The sequence below is a fragment of the Oxyura jamaicensis genome, chromosome 3 (genome assembly GCF_011077185.1).
Source record: "Oxyura jamaicensis isolate SHBP4307 breed ruddy duck chromosome 3, BPBGC_Ojam_1.0, whole genome shotgun sequence".
NCBI classification, from domain to species: Eukaryota; Metazoa; Chordata; class Aves; order Anseriformes; family Anatidae; genus Oxyura; species Oxyura jamaicensis.
Window position 1 is genome coordinate 61,432,840 of NC_048895.1, and position 13,092 is coordinate 61,445,931.

The 13,092-nt window shown below is 38.4% G+C and overlaps 1 protein-coding gene across 11 annotated transcripts in view; it reads right to left on the bottom strand.

Moving 5' to 3' along the window:
* Positions 1–219: 219 nt before the first annotated feature.
* The window catches only part of L3MBTL3 (L3MBTL histone methyl-lysine binding protein 3), an 87,619-nt gene continuing 74,746 nt past the window's right edge, over positions 220–13,092 (bottom strand). For all 11 annotated transcript variants that reach the window (XM_035322156.1, XM_035322147.1, XM_035322146.1 and 8 more), the window contains 4 exons: positions 12,627–12,718; positions 5,992–6,155; positions 4,927–4,989; positions 220–2,145 (listed from right to left, as the gene is read on the bottom strand). In XM_035322156.1, coding sequence (XP_035178047.1) covers positions 2,002–2,145; positions 4,927–4,989; positions 5,992–6,155; positions 12,627–12,718 — 463 coding nt within the window. In that variant the 3' untranslated portion in view covers positions 220–2,001. The remainder of the gene's footprint in view (positions 2,146–4,926; positions 4,990–5,991; positions 6,156–12,626; positions 12,719–13,092) is intronic.

Sequence of the window (13,092 nt, forward strand, 5' to 3'; positions counted from 1 at the left end):
GGCATTTTACTATTCTGCATAGGCAACCTCAGCTGTTGGCAGTGACAAAACCCAGGTCAGGTCCATGAATCTCAGGTGACACTGGGTTTGGGGCAAGGTCAGACAGCAGCAGTTGAGCTTTCAAACTCATGGCCACACTGAGATACAATGCAGAACTACTCCATATCACCCTCTGGAACACTTGGGTTCATCTGAGAATCATGGGCACGCACAAATGTAACAGACGGCTCCAATTCAGGTTTTATTTATTGTAGTACAATGAGTGCAATTTGACTGTACAAATATTGAACAAAATGTAAAAATATTATTTATGCAATGCTATGGAAGGAAATTAACAGAGCAATGCAACTTACTTCATACTGACCCTGTTTTACCTCACATTATGGCAGGTACCAGTCCCCAAATGTGATCTGGAAGGGGCACAAAGAGTTCTTGAAATCTTGAGGAACTTCAGCCAAAGAACAGCCTAGCAAAATCTGTGTGAAGATTTAAAATTATCCAAGTTCTGTGCAACAGAAAAAATGTTTGTTCATAACTCTACAGACTGAGCAACTGCCCACCTCAGCGCTAAGGAGAGGGCTGCCAAAAGCTTGATCCAATTCTTCTCTCTCTCTCCTTGCAAAAGCAAACTTCTGGTACAGTCCTCAATATACTGGTAACTAGGCTTTCCTCAATTTAAAGTGCATCCGGCTTACATCTTACGTATATATACCATGTGCAACAACTTTCCCTGACAAATTGTTATAATAATCCTCCAAGAAAGACCGTTGCCTCACTTAAGTACCTGCTAGTGGAATCTGCAGCCTTGCTAATGACCTGCTGAAATCCATGCCTTTTACCTAGTTCATGCCTATGCACCATATGTGTTTAAGTAGCCTTTTCCTCCATGCTTTGGCTTTCTCCCTATGCCTCACTCACTTTTAAATCAGACTTTTGAACTAGAAATTGGTGGGTTAAGTAATTTTCCCACCAATTGTGAAAACAATCCTATGTTGAATATAAAGGAGTAGCAGTCCTAGCTTAGCACACTGTTTTTCTCCACTGTTGTGGTAAGTATACTGGAGACTAGCATGTGCAGACACAAATAAATAAGTTTTTTTTTTTTTTTTTTTTTTTTTTTTGATAATAGTATTACCTCAAAATACATTTATTTTCCTTCATGTGCTGAAGGACTGGAGCACGCTCCCATGTAAAAGGCTGGGGCTCTGTTGTGCAGCATAAATGAAAGTCTTCTATGAAGTCAAACTTTATTTTTCAGTTGCAGCCTTCTCTATACTGATCTTTTGGTAAAATACATTAAAGATGCTGGTGGAAAAACTCACATAACATTTTTGTAATCGTGCAAAAGTAAAAACATTCAGTTATCAAAAAAGCATTATAATTTCAACCCCAACAAGGTTTGTTTTGTTTTGTAACAAGCAAACAGACAGTTTTATAATCTGCAAAGTCATATGCTGTAGCATAAAGTGCCACATATGTAACATTAACTGTTTCATTTTTAAACTATGGCACAAATCTTATTAGCCATAACAGTCTCATCTGGCTACCTGTAGCCTAATTTTTGGCTAATCATTTTTTATTTTGATAGTACGGAGTAAATGCTACTGAAAAGTAAAATGGGTACATGAAGTAGAATTCAAGGATTCTTAGAAAATATTAACGTTCCCTTATATAATACAGCATAAATAATCAATGAAGGTTTTCTTGATGTCCAGAGAGAGTTAAGGATCCTAACCATCCATGGAGAATTAGCGCCATTAGTTTGGTAAATACGACTAGCTGACTCAGTTGTTACACAGTACCTTCTTAAAAGCTTGAGCACTTCCCAGAAGGATTCAGATGTGTACTGGCTCTAGGAGAATATAAATAGTCCACCAGTGCTGAGCATACTTTGCTTCCTTTCTGAGAGTCCTTACTCAACAATTCTAGTGAGTCTTTGTGCTTTGAATAAAACATGAGCTCCAGTGGAGAAAGCTGGCTTGTACACATTTTCCATTATCTTCAAAGTTCATTGTGTGAGTTTTTCTCTGCAGCTTTGAACATCAGAATGGAATTAAAGATTTTTAGGGCTGGTCCCAGTTTAATGCTCATTATTTTGACAATGTCTGATTGGGTCATTAGCAGAAATGCTTCTCCATCAATTTGCTTTAAAAGAAAAACACAAAAAGCTATTAATAGGTCTGACAGTGTGGCAGTATAGATGTTTCAGAAAACATGAAAAGAAATTTCCCAGACATCGTAAAGGAATGGCTGAATACAAAGGCTTTCAAACTTCAGGATAGCTTTGCTATAAACTTCTTAGACAGATTAGCTAGTCAAAAGGAACAGGATGATGACCCTCTTTCTGCCTGAAAATAACTCTGGCTAATTTTTAGCCAACCTGTTTTTATTTTCATACTGACAGTATAAAGTAAAAGCTACTGAAAAGTAAAATAGGTAAACGAGGTGAAATTCAGCAGTACTGTAGCACAGTAACTGTTTTTGCCATCTTAGCTGCTCCTTGTATGCAAGCCCTCATAGGAAAGCTTCTGGATTTTACTCCCAGCTAAAGAACTGGAATCCTCTTCAGGCCGCTCTTCTCTGTTCATTCAATAGCATATTAAGATGAATTTGGTCCTAGATTTTAATGTGGGCTAGAGTAGGTAAATCTGCTTCTGGTACAAATACAACACTTATTTTTTCCTCCTAGTTTAGTAGTATTGCTATTTTAATAAACATTACAAACATTCTCTGTAAGCAAATCATTCTGTCACCAGGGGTGCTAAATCTGAACATGAGGCAAGGCCCTCACTTCCCTGGGCTTCACTGGTGCAAACGCTTCCTTTTGCAAACTTTGGGTCATTTTGGTATCTGTAGCAACTTTTCAGTGTAACATAAGAAAGAACAGCTAGGCCTAAAAGCCAACTATGGTTAAATTAGGAGCACTGCTTAGACTTAGAGATACTAATTTGAGATAGGACTAGTGCAATTAATTTCCTGAAAAAACAGAATGAGCTTTCCAAATCAAGCATGCTGCTAAGACAAAGTGCAAGGTACACCACAGCATACACGGCAGCATTGCAAGCTGAGAAACTGCAGTGAGACCAGCACCACGTAGTTACAACTATTGCTGGTGATTCACGTTCTGCACAGAGCCCAACTGGGTGGGCTCAAAAACAGAACTGTGGCAATGTGGGGGTGCCCAGCTTTTTGCAGCATCTTCATAGAAGCAGGATGAGGGTTCATTTCCAAAGCAGAAGTTTGAACCAACACCTTCCACCTATTGAAAGACCTTCAGTTGCAAGCTGTACTGGGTCTGGCTGGGATGTTAACTTCCCCTGCAGCAGCCCATACAGTGCTGTGCTCTGCACTTGTAGCTAGAACAGCAGTGGTATCACACCAGTGTTGTGTCTGCTGCTGAGAAGTGCTGGCACAGCATCAGGACTCTCTCTGACCCTCCTAGGGGGTGAGCAAAAAGTGAGAAAGAAACATCAGCAGGGCAGCTGACCTAAACCAACCAAAGGGATATTCCATACCATATGATGTCACACTCAGCAATAAAAGGTGGAAAAAGGAAGAAGAGGGGAGGGGTGGGCTCTCGTTGAGAAAACGTCTGTCCTCCTCCCGAACACCGGCTACGTGCGTTGAGGCCCTGCTTCAAGGACGTGGTCAAGCATCACTCATTTGTGGGAAGTAGGGAGTAATTTCTTTCCTCTGCATTTCCACATAGCCTTTACTTGTTTTGTTTAGTTTTTCCCTTTCCCCCTCCCTTTTCCCCTTTCCCTTTTTTCCCTTTAGTTGAATTGTTTAATTAATAATAATATTTCCTTAATTAATTATATATATATATTTTTTCCCCTCTTTAATTAAATCATCCTTATCTCAACCCGTGAGTTGTTCTTTCCTTTACTTCTTCCCCTCCTCATCTGAGGAGGGGGAGTGAGAGAGCGGTTGTGGTGTTCAACTGCCTAGCACGGTAAAACCACCACACAAGCTTGAAAGGGTATTCCAGAATGAACTTCTTTCAGTCCCTTTTGTGAGAGCTAGAGTTAGTAGGTGCATGCAGTATGACTGCCCTGTAAACCATATGGATGCCAGCCAGTCCATGCTGGTTGGTCTCACTGGCAGGGAATGCTCCTGGAGAGATTTAATTTATTACTCACGGACAAATCTTTAGCATCTGAATCTTAAAGAGGGCATGTATTTTCTTACACCTCTGAGAATGAAAGTGTTTAGCATGCATCCATTTCTGTGGCACTTCTCATCTGCTGGCTCAATCAGCAGCGTGCCGGCTATTATTGATCTTTAAATTAATTGGAGAGACATCCTAAGTGACACAGAGGATGAGCTAAGCCTGCATACCTGCTACAACTGTAAAATGCCTAAAGTCTAAGCAAGTGCAAAATGCCTAGAGATGCCATGCATCACTCATTTCCCATGTAACTGTAACAGTAAAATCTACACCCTGAAAACTTCTAACGATGGAGAGGATGAGCAGGGCCATCTGTATACATTTGCCTCAGAAGGTGCATTTATGTTTTGAAGTTTAAGAAGTGATACAATTATTCTTCACTTGACTGTACGGCTCACTTGGGATATTACAGTATCATACTCTGCCCATTCAGGTGGTCTGGCTGAGATAAGCACCTGAACTATTCACTCTGGCACTTTGTGATCAAATAACCTTCTTGGAACTAAGCAGTTACAGAATAACAAACCTCTGACAGGAAAAGCAAGGGTCAATAAAGATTATAAACACCTATTGTGCCAAGAAGCCCTTTACTTCCTACTCCATGAGCTGCAAAATGACCTAATCTCCCATATATGTACTTCTGACTTCAAACATACACTTCATCCAAATAGTTTACATGTGCTTTTAGTGACAAAATAAAATTAATCTTTCCATTAAGCTCTGTACTGTGATTTTTTGAAATAAAATTCACCCACCTCATCTTTAAACACCTTGCCATGTTCCTCACAGCCTGGTAAACTCCGTATAAATTCAGAGACCTGCCACCGAAGAATACAATTACAGATTTAGTAAGACTGGGGTCTTCTCAAAGTAATCTTAAAGGTTGACAAACATTGAAGTAAAGGTTTCTAGCTGCTTTTGCATCCTCTAATTAGATACTTCACATTCTGTCAGTGTACAGAGTCATGCAGCTGGGTGTGTAAGGATGAGATTAATGGCTACTCCCTCACAGTCAGTCAGGTTACTCTACCTATGCACATCCAGAATCATGAATCCTCTCTTGGTGAATCCCTTTGCACAAACAAAAATGTCTGCTTCCTTCCTCTCCTTTTATTCTTTGCAGCAGAGGGACTAGCAAATCTTTTCTCAAATTTCCCTTTTTTCTTCTGAGTAGAGGAGATCCAACTGTTCCATCCACAGAAAAGTGCCTTAGTCATAGTCACTTCTAAAAGTAAAGCAGGGACTAGATCCTCTCTGTCCAAGCATTACTATACACCTGATCAGTGATGGGCGTTTGGTTTTGAAATTAAATATCATAGTTTGACCATAACCATACTATTCGTATACAGACTACACTCTCACCCTCCATAACAGCATGCTAAATCTAAACTAAGTATAAGGAATAGTTCTTGGTCCATGACCCCTAGACCGTTCCCACAAAATGTTTGTGAGGGTGCTAGATGTCATTAGTGTGGACCTTGTGCACATGCTGGGCCACACACTTAGTATTGCTCTTTTCCTCTTTAACCCCAGTGAATATTTATATATACATATACATTTATTTGTGCATCTGTATCATGCCTATACCTGTATGAGTATATGAGTATACCTGTATACATGTATGAGTGAATACTTACTGCTTTTAGGGCTTAATGGCAGCTGAATGAGCATTTTGAGGACCTGTTACATTAGGTCTGGCTGTCTCTAATCTTCTGAGTACTAACGCATTATCAGTAATTTATGGAGTTAATCTATAGCTCTGAATAAACCAAGAAGTCGAGGGTGTTGGCAGTGAGACAAAAGATACAGGGAAAACCTACCTCATCTGTACTCCACTTAGAAACTTTACTGGCTGGGATCCCAGCTACACTTGGAAGGAGCTTGCTGTGCTGTTCCCAGCGCAAGGGTAGGCCAGGGATTTGCAGTTTTGAAGACACAACAACGGGTTGAGAAAGAAGCTTCTGGGTGGTGGGTTCTTCAGTATCTTCAACAGAAAGTAATAAATAAGCATTAAATCCCTCAGTTGGTGATGAGATCAGTCACAGTAAATCACATTCATTTCTATTAATATACATGGGCCTCCCTACAAAAACTGTACAATTTTGCTTACACCAGAATTAGAGTACGATGAGTATTCTTCCACTAGTATGACTGTGATTAGATTGGCTCTGTATAAATGTAACTACTCTTGCAGGGAAAAAAACTCCTTTAACATAACACAATGCTATGCTAAAACAACTGTTGGCATATCACACCATAGGTCACATAATTTTAAATATTTTGATACAATAATTAACACCCACTTTTAACAGTTATACAGTACTACAAGAACTAGCTTAATGCCAGGGTTGAGCTGTAAAACTTCATAAAAACCAGCACGGCACTGCTATAAAATTCCAAGTGAATCAGTTGAACAGTTCCAGCCCACACAACATTTATGCCTCATCCACAACAAAATGTTTTTCAGTTCTTCTGAGAAAAAAACACAAATGTCTGCAAATTCCCTGCTCCCACTTTAACTGAATGTTTTATTTGGAAAATAACATTTAACTCCTTCATGATGCCTTTTTTTTTTTTTTTTTTTTCCCTTTTTATTTTTTGCAAGGTCATTTCCTTTTTTTAACTCACTCATCCATTATGGAAGGAAGGAGGCTCCCACTCCACCTGCCTCAAAGCTAACGTACAGGTGGGAGGGTGGCTTCAGCCACATGCTGCTGTTGCTGCTGCTGTTTGGAGAGCAGCAGTAGTTGCAGATGTGTGTAGGAGGAGAGTGAAGAGTCATGCCTTGAATGATGTCAAACTGCATATGACATCTATATTCATTTAGAGCCATTGCAAATGCAAAAGCAACAAGCCTGCTATGAGCTCAGGCCTGAATGCCTCCCAGTTGCAGAGTAAAACTGTGGACAACCTCTGGAATTCATTTCTGAATGAAACAGTCAAAGAATCTATATCTAATATACAGTCCCTCACAAATCTCTATGCTATTCTTGTTTGGATTGTTCACTTCTATTAAAGCTCCATTCTATTTTCAATGTTGGGGAAGTTGCTATTATTCATAGATCTCTCCGTTCTTACCGTTCTAGTTTTCATACATTTGTGCCCAACAACTAGGGCACAAATTCCTATTAAAGATTTCTGCCATCACAGTGGGACATGTTTGGAATATATAATGTGGCCAACACAGGAAGTGATTACGTTAGTGTTTTAGTTCAGGTTAGGACCGTGTATTTGAAGTAAAACTCCTCATCTCTACTTACCTCACCTTGACTCACAGCATGAAACAGGATCAATTTATTTTGGATGAAACTAAACTAGAAGGTTAAGTTCTAGGAGCACACCTATAGTGCGCTCCAGTCACTAATGGGCAGGTAGTGCACGAGAGGAGTAAAGCCCAAGAAATAATCCACCTGAAACTGGGCTACTGTACATACTATATCTTCACTACCATGATTCATTTTATAAATCTGCTTCTACTGGGTCATATTACTCGCTAATTAATGTAGAAGCAGCAATAGCTGTATTGACCTAACAAACTGCTATGGTAGACTCAGGTACAGGAGTAAAACTGCTTTGAGAACAGTTTCTTTTGGGTTGGGAGAGGGCAGAGGAAGAGAAAGAGATGCTATATTAGTAAAAACATTAGCTCTGCAGACATAGCAGGTACTAACTTGGAAAGTACCCTGCTACTACACTATGTAGGGTATTATTTGCTGGAAAAACAAACTGAAACTAACTCCAACCTTCTAATTCCAGCATCTGCACACCTGCTGCCATTGCTCCTACTTGTAAAGATAAGAAATGTCTCTGCAGAAATGCTGCAACAAATCCAACTTTTTTCACTACGAATTTGGTCTCTTCCACATCAGTTGTCATTTTCTGATCTTAACCAAACTACATTTTAAGCTCACATACTCAGACTGCAGCATGCCTTTTTCACTTCTTAAAACTCCCTTATCCTCTTCTCTCTAGACAATCTTGCAGATTCTCCCAAGAGAAAAAAGAAGGGGGGGGGGGGGGGGGCAGGGGGCGGGAAGGGGGAGGAGAGAGAGAAGTAATTCTCCCTCAGCTGGACCTGCCCTTTCCTTTCACTACATTAACCTAATATTTCTCCTCTGCTCTCCCTGATGCATGCAATTTTTGTGCTCACCTTTTCCCTCAACCTTGCTTCAATGATCCCATTCTACCAAACTCCTTATAACTGCTTTTAATTCTCACTCCCTCTTCCTCCTTCCCTCAAATATTTCCCACCACTATCATGTTGGAAACCTCAACCTATAACCTCAGCATCATCTCAATTCAGACCTTACTGAAGGTGATTTCCAAGCTCCTCCCAGTCTCTTCCACTGGTCTCTCCAAAACACTGCACTATAGTTCTTATCAAACCCAGCAACTCCCCTTCTTTTGTGTTCTTCTGCTCCTCCAACTTAATTCTGGTTATTTTCAAGACCTACCCTCACTTTATATCCATTATTCCAAAGTTTACTTTTAAACCATTTAGTCAGTATTGTCAGTCCACTCATTATATTTTTGCAGTCTTCATTTTTTTCTAACATCATATACTTACTCCTGGAAGTGATATCCTTAAACGTCTGTCTACACTTAGAGATTATTTCTAAAAATCTCAGTGACAACAAAATAGTCTCGCAAGGCAGCAAACATATTGAATGGGAAGCTTGTTTTACCCAGCAATATGTTTCTCATTGCTCCTTGAATCATTTCCCTATTCCTAGCTCAGTATATTTTTTTCTTTCTAAAAAAGTATCTTAAGAGTTGAGAATAAAATTATATTAGGGTATTTTTTTATTTTGCTTTTCATTTGGCAAGCATGTAATACATTATTATGGTAAAATAAGTAACAGACAACAATACTGTGCCAAGAATATTCCAATCAAATTGCAAATATTTATGTATACGTAAGAACGTATAGGTTCAGATGTAGTGAGTGGTAGTAATGTCAGTTAAGGTTACCTATCTATCCCATATGTACCTTATTTTCTGTAGTTTACAGCAGTGTCATATCCTAATAATGCCAGATAAAAATCCTCTATTGTTCATCTGTCCCATGCTATACAGTTGTTGTTTGTTTTTGTTTTTTTTTTTTTTTTAAAGAAACTACAGCAAACACAGTTCAATGAGTTATGAATGACATTAGCAGAAAATAAGTTCACTGATGTGACACTGCATAATGGAATTGATGGAATACAAGGTTTACTCACTCAAAAGCTCTGGTTAGTGAAATTAAAAAGAATTCTGTACCTAATGCCTTTCAGGATGTGGGCAAAAAATGCCTCTGCTTATCAGCCTGTGTCTTATCTCCCTCACACATAAGTTGCACTGCAAAAGAGGAGCATGAAAAGTGCCAATCTATCAACTAGATGTAGGAAAAAAAAAATCCTTCAACCCTGCAGTGGGTATAGTCACATTGCTGGCAAAAAGAAGTTGAGGCTTAGCTGGGGTAACTTCTTGTTCAAGACACTGCAGAGACAGTATTTTGGCTACAATTCCTGTGTTTAAAACCAGACTTCTGAGTTTCTTCATCTAAAAGCTCTACGCACTTCGTGCTCTGATCTTCCTTGTTTTGTAAGCCCTGCTTTCCAGGAAGAGGAAAGTCGAGTTTGTGGGACAGATAAAAGACATGATGTACTCGAAATAAAGTCCCAGTGTGAGGTCCCAATTTGGAGATTTAGGAGAACAGGATCTTGGAGTGCACCGTGTGTTAACCAGTTTCACCTGTAGAGGATTCCTTGCATTGGGTAAGTGAAGAAACAAAATCTGCTTGCCAGCAAGATATTAGAAACACTTTTAATCCTGACCACTGATCTTCTCTGATGACATTCTGCTTGGCATCAATCCACCTGCCCCTACCTTCTTCATTCTTAAGAGGGCCTTGTTACCTTTCTCTCTGAAATGTCTTCCTTACTTCATCTTTATCTTCTTAGTTTGTTCCCTTCCAATAAAATAACCTAAAATTTCCAAGAAGCTAAGTGGCAACTGCTTTTTTTGCATTTATGAGAGACCCCTAACACTGTTCATGCATGTTCTAGCTCCAAGTCTATATCAGTGTTTTAAACACAAGAATTGTATCCACGAATACAAATTAGTATAAAGGGGCTCTGATTTCAGTGGTGCTCTTTAGCTCCAAATAATCCTTTTCCAAAAAAAAAAAAAAAAAAAAAAAAAAGGACGAAAGAATAGTACACATTTTATAAAGTATTAGTAGAGATCTGGTCAAGTGAAGATGGCAAAAATAGGCTGAAGAATAATAATGTAAGTGACATGTAGAAAAATTATGGCAACAAGCGCAGATGCCAGTAGTCACAGTCCACACACATCTGTACTGTTGAAGTCCCTTTAGCTTGGGCTTTCTGTGACTATGATAGCAAGTGCTCACTGATTTATTTCTTCTAAAGAATCTAAAGATTAAGTATTACAGCACATTTACACCAATAATGCCACAAAATTATGTGTTCAGAAAGTAAAGAATCACGTTGTTAAACAATAATACAAGAAATTGTTCTAGTTTTACAAATCTAGTCATGTAGGACCCTCCACAGAAATGCATACTAAGTAGTAAGCAGAGTGAAATTACTCAAATAGTCAATGCTGCCAAAATCAAAATGCTTCATAAAATCAGACCATTTTTCTTAGAATACATAAAGAATTGCATACAATTTAAAACATTCAGATTTTTTTTTTGTTACTGCATTATATAATGCAACATCAGAACAGTATGTTTCTATTCTGCTGAAGCAAAGTACTTCAAATGACCAAAAACTTTTTCATCTGCTTTAGAAAGTCTTCTTTTAATTCTTCATTTTCTCCAGAATTGTGCACTACATCATGTTTCAAAACACTGTAACAACTTGGATTTTTACACCTCTAGACAGAATCTTTCATATTTCACACACTCTTCAGAGTGCCTCTTAGATCCATTTGAAAAGTGCTGCCAGACAAACAAACTTTTAAGGTAAAAGAAATGTATCAGAGGTTAATAATTAAAAATCAAACACTGCCATAAGTTTTATTCTTATGTGATGCTCAGCTAGTCTAGAATAATTTTCAGGTTTTTATGAGGATGAGCTCACTTAAAAGGTAAGAAATGTAGCCCTTAAAGAACCACAGTTACTCAAGTCTTAATTAAGATTTCTGGACAAAGGCCTTACAAATTTTGTGTTGCACAACAAACTGCTGAAAAAAAAATCTAAAAAGTTATGGAATTAAAATACCAAATGAAGAGCATATAGCTTCTCATTGAACTTGTATGAGTTGACATTATTACTGCAGCAAAAGCTGCTCTGAAACAATATGCCATTTCAGTTCAGGAACTAAATAGCCTACTAAGTCTCACTCACAACAAATAAGCGTAAAACTGTAATGTTCTGGTTTTGTACTCCGTTCTTTCTGATGAGGATAAAAATGAGTAATGTACAGCCACCTCAATCTGTCCAGCTGGATCTGTACAGCCAAGAGTTCTGACACAGTGGTAAATGAAACCTTACAGAATCAAAAAATATGTCTGGTCTGTGGACATTTCTACATTCTAGCATAGGGACCTCTGGAGACCCTATGATGGAATGTTCTGTTGATAACAAAGCATTAGACTAGGTTATCCAGGGTCTTGTCAAGCCAAGTCCTAAATATTTCCAGCAAAAGAGATTCCACCTCTTTTCTGGGCAGCCTATTCCAGTTGTTCTCATGGTGGAAAATTTCTTCCTTATATCCAGACAGAACTTCCCCTGAAGCAACTCATGCCCATTGCCTCTTTACCCCACCACTGCGTATCCTGAAGCAGAGGGTTAATTTATCTTCTCTGTAATACCTTTTAGTTACTGGAAGACTCTGACTGAACAAGCCAATTCCTTCAACATTTCTTTATATGTCAAGTCCTTCAACCACCTAATAATCTTGGTGGCCCTTCACTGGACCATTTCCAGTTTTTCAATGAAGTAAAAATCTTAGTCTTCCCTCTCTAATTCATATGAAAAGTGCCCATTCTGGATATGTGAGGCTCAAAACAATCAGAGTGCACCAAAAACTGAGATGGAGCTGAATCGGTCACTTTAACATTGCATTGGAGCTAATATGTAAATGCGGAGCTTTGCATCTTCAACTTTCTTCCAATACATTTTTTAAGCAATAAATGAACATAGCAACTTTAAAACACTGACTGATTTAATTATCTATTTGTAAAAGTCAGTGAAAGGAAACATTTTATACCAGCATTCTGTTTGCACTCAGCTTTACAACTTCAATAGTGTTCTTAGCAAACCCTCTGTTGATTACAAGATAAACACAGCATTGAAAGTGCTGTTGTCAAAAAACTTTTGGACACAAATAGCAAATATGTAAACTAAGTTGTAATGCAGTTTCATGAAGAATTACAAGGATTGCCACACTTCAGTTCTGCAGATTTTTATATCAAGTGTAAATATCAGAAGTACTGCCAGGTTACCTTTAATTTCATTTGAAATGAGCAGCTTGTTTTCTGTCTCCTCTTCCTCACACTCTTTGTTCTTAATGGAGTCCTTTGTCTGTAGTACTCCACTGAGGAAAACAGACATTCATTTTTATTTATAAATAATAAAAATCACTAAGCATGATGAAATTGCTTGCTAACAATGCTAGATCATTAACACACCAGGATACCCACACAAGGGACATTGTATCATCATAAAATATAAAAGGGGAGGATCAAATTTCTGACTTACACAGATGGCGACACTAATGCCTACCAACATGAGTTTTGCAATTAAGGCTTAAGAGTAGTGTAAACTAAAATTCTGCAAATCAGATAAACGTACTTGACTTCATAACTGAAGCTAGAAAATACACAAATGAAGTCAGTGGATGTGTTCATGGCAGAAGATGAGAAGAGTGAAAAAGACATACATACAGCTGCATATCCCACAAAGCCTTAC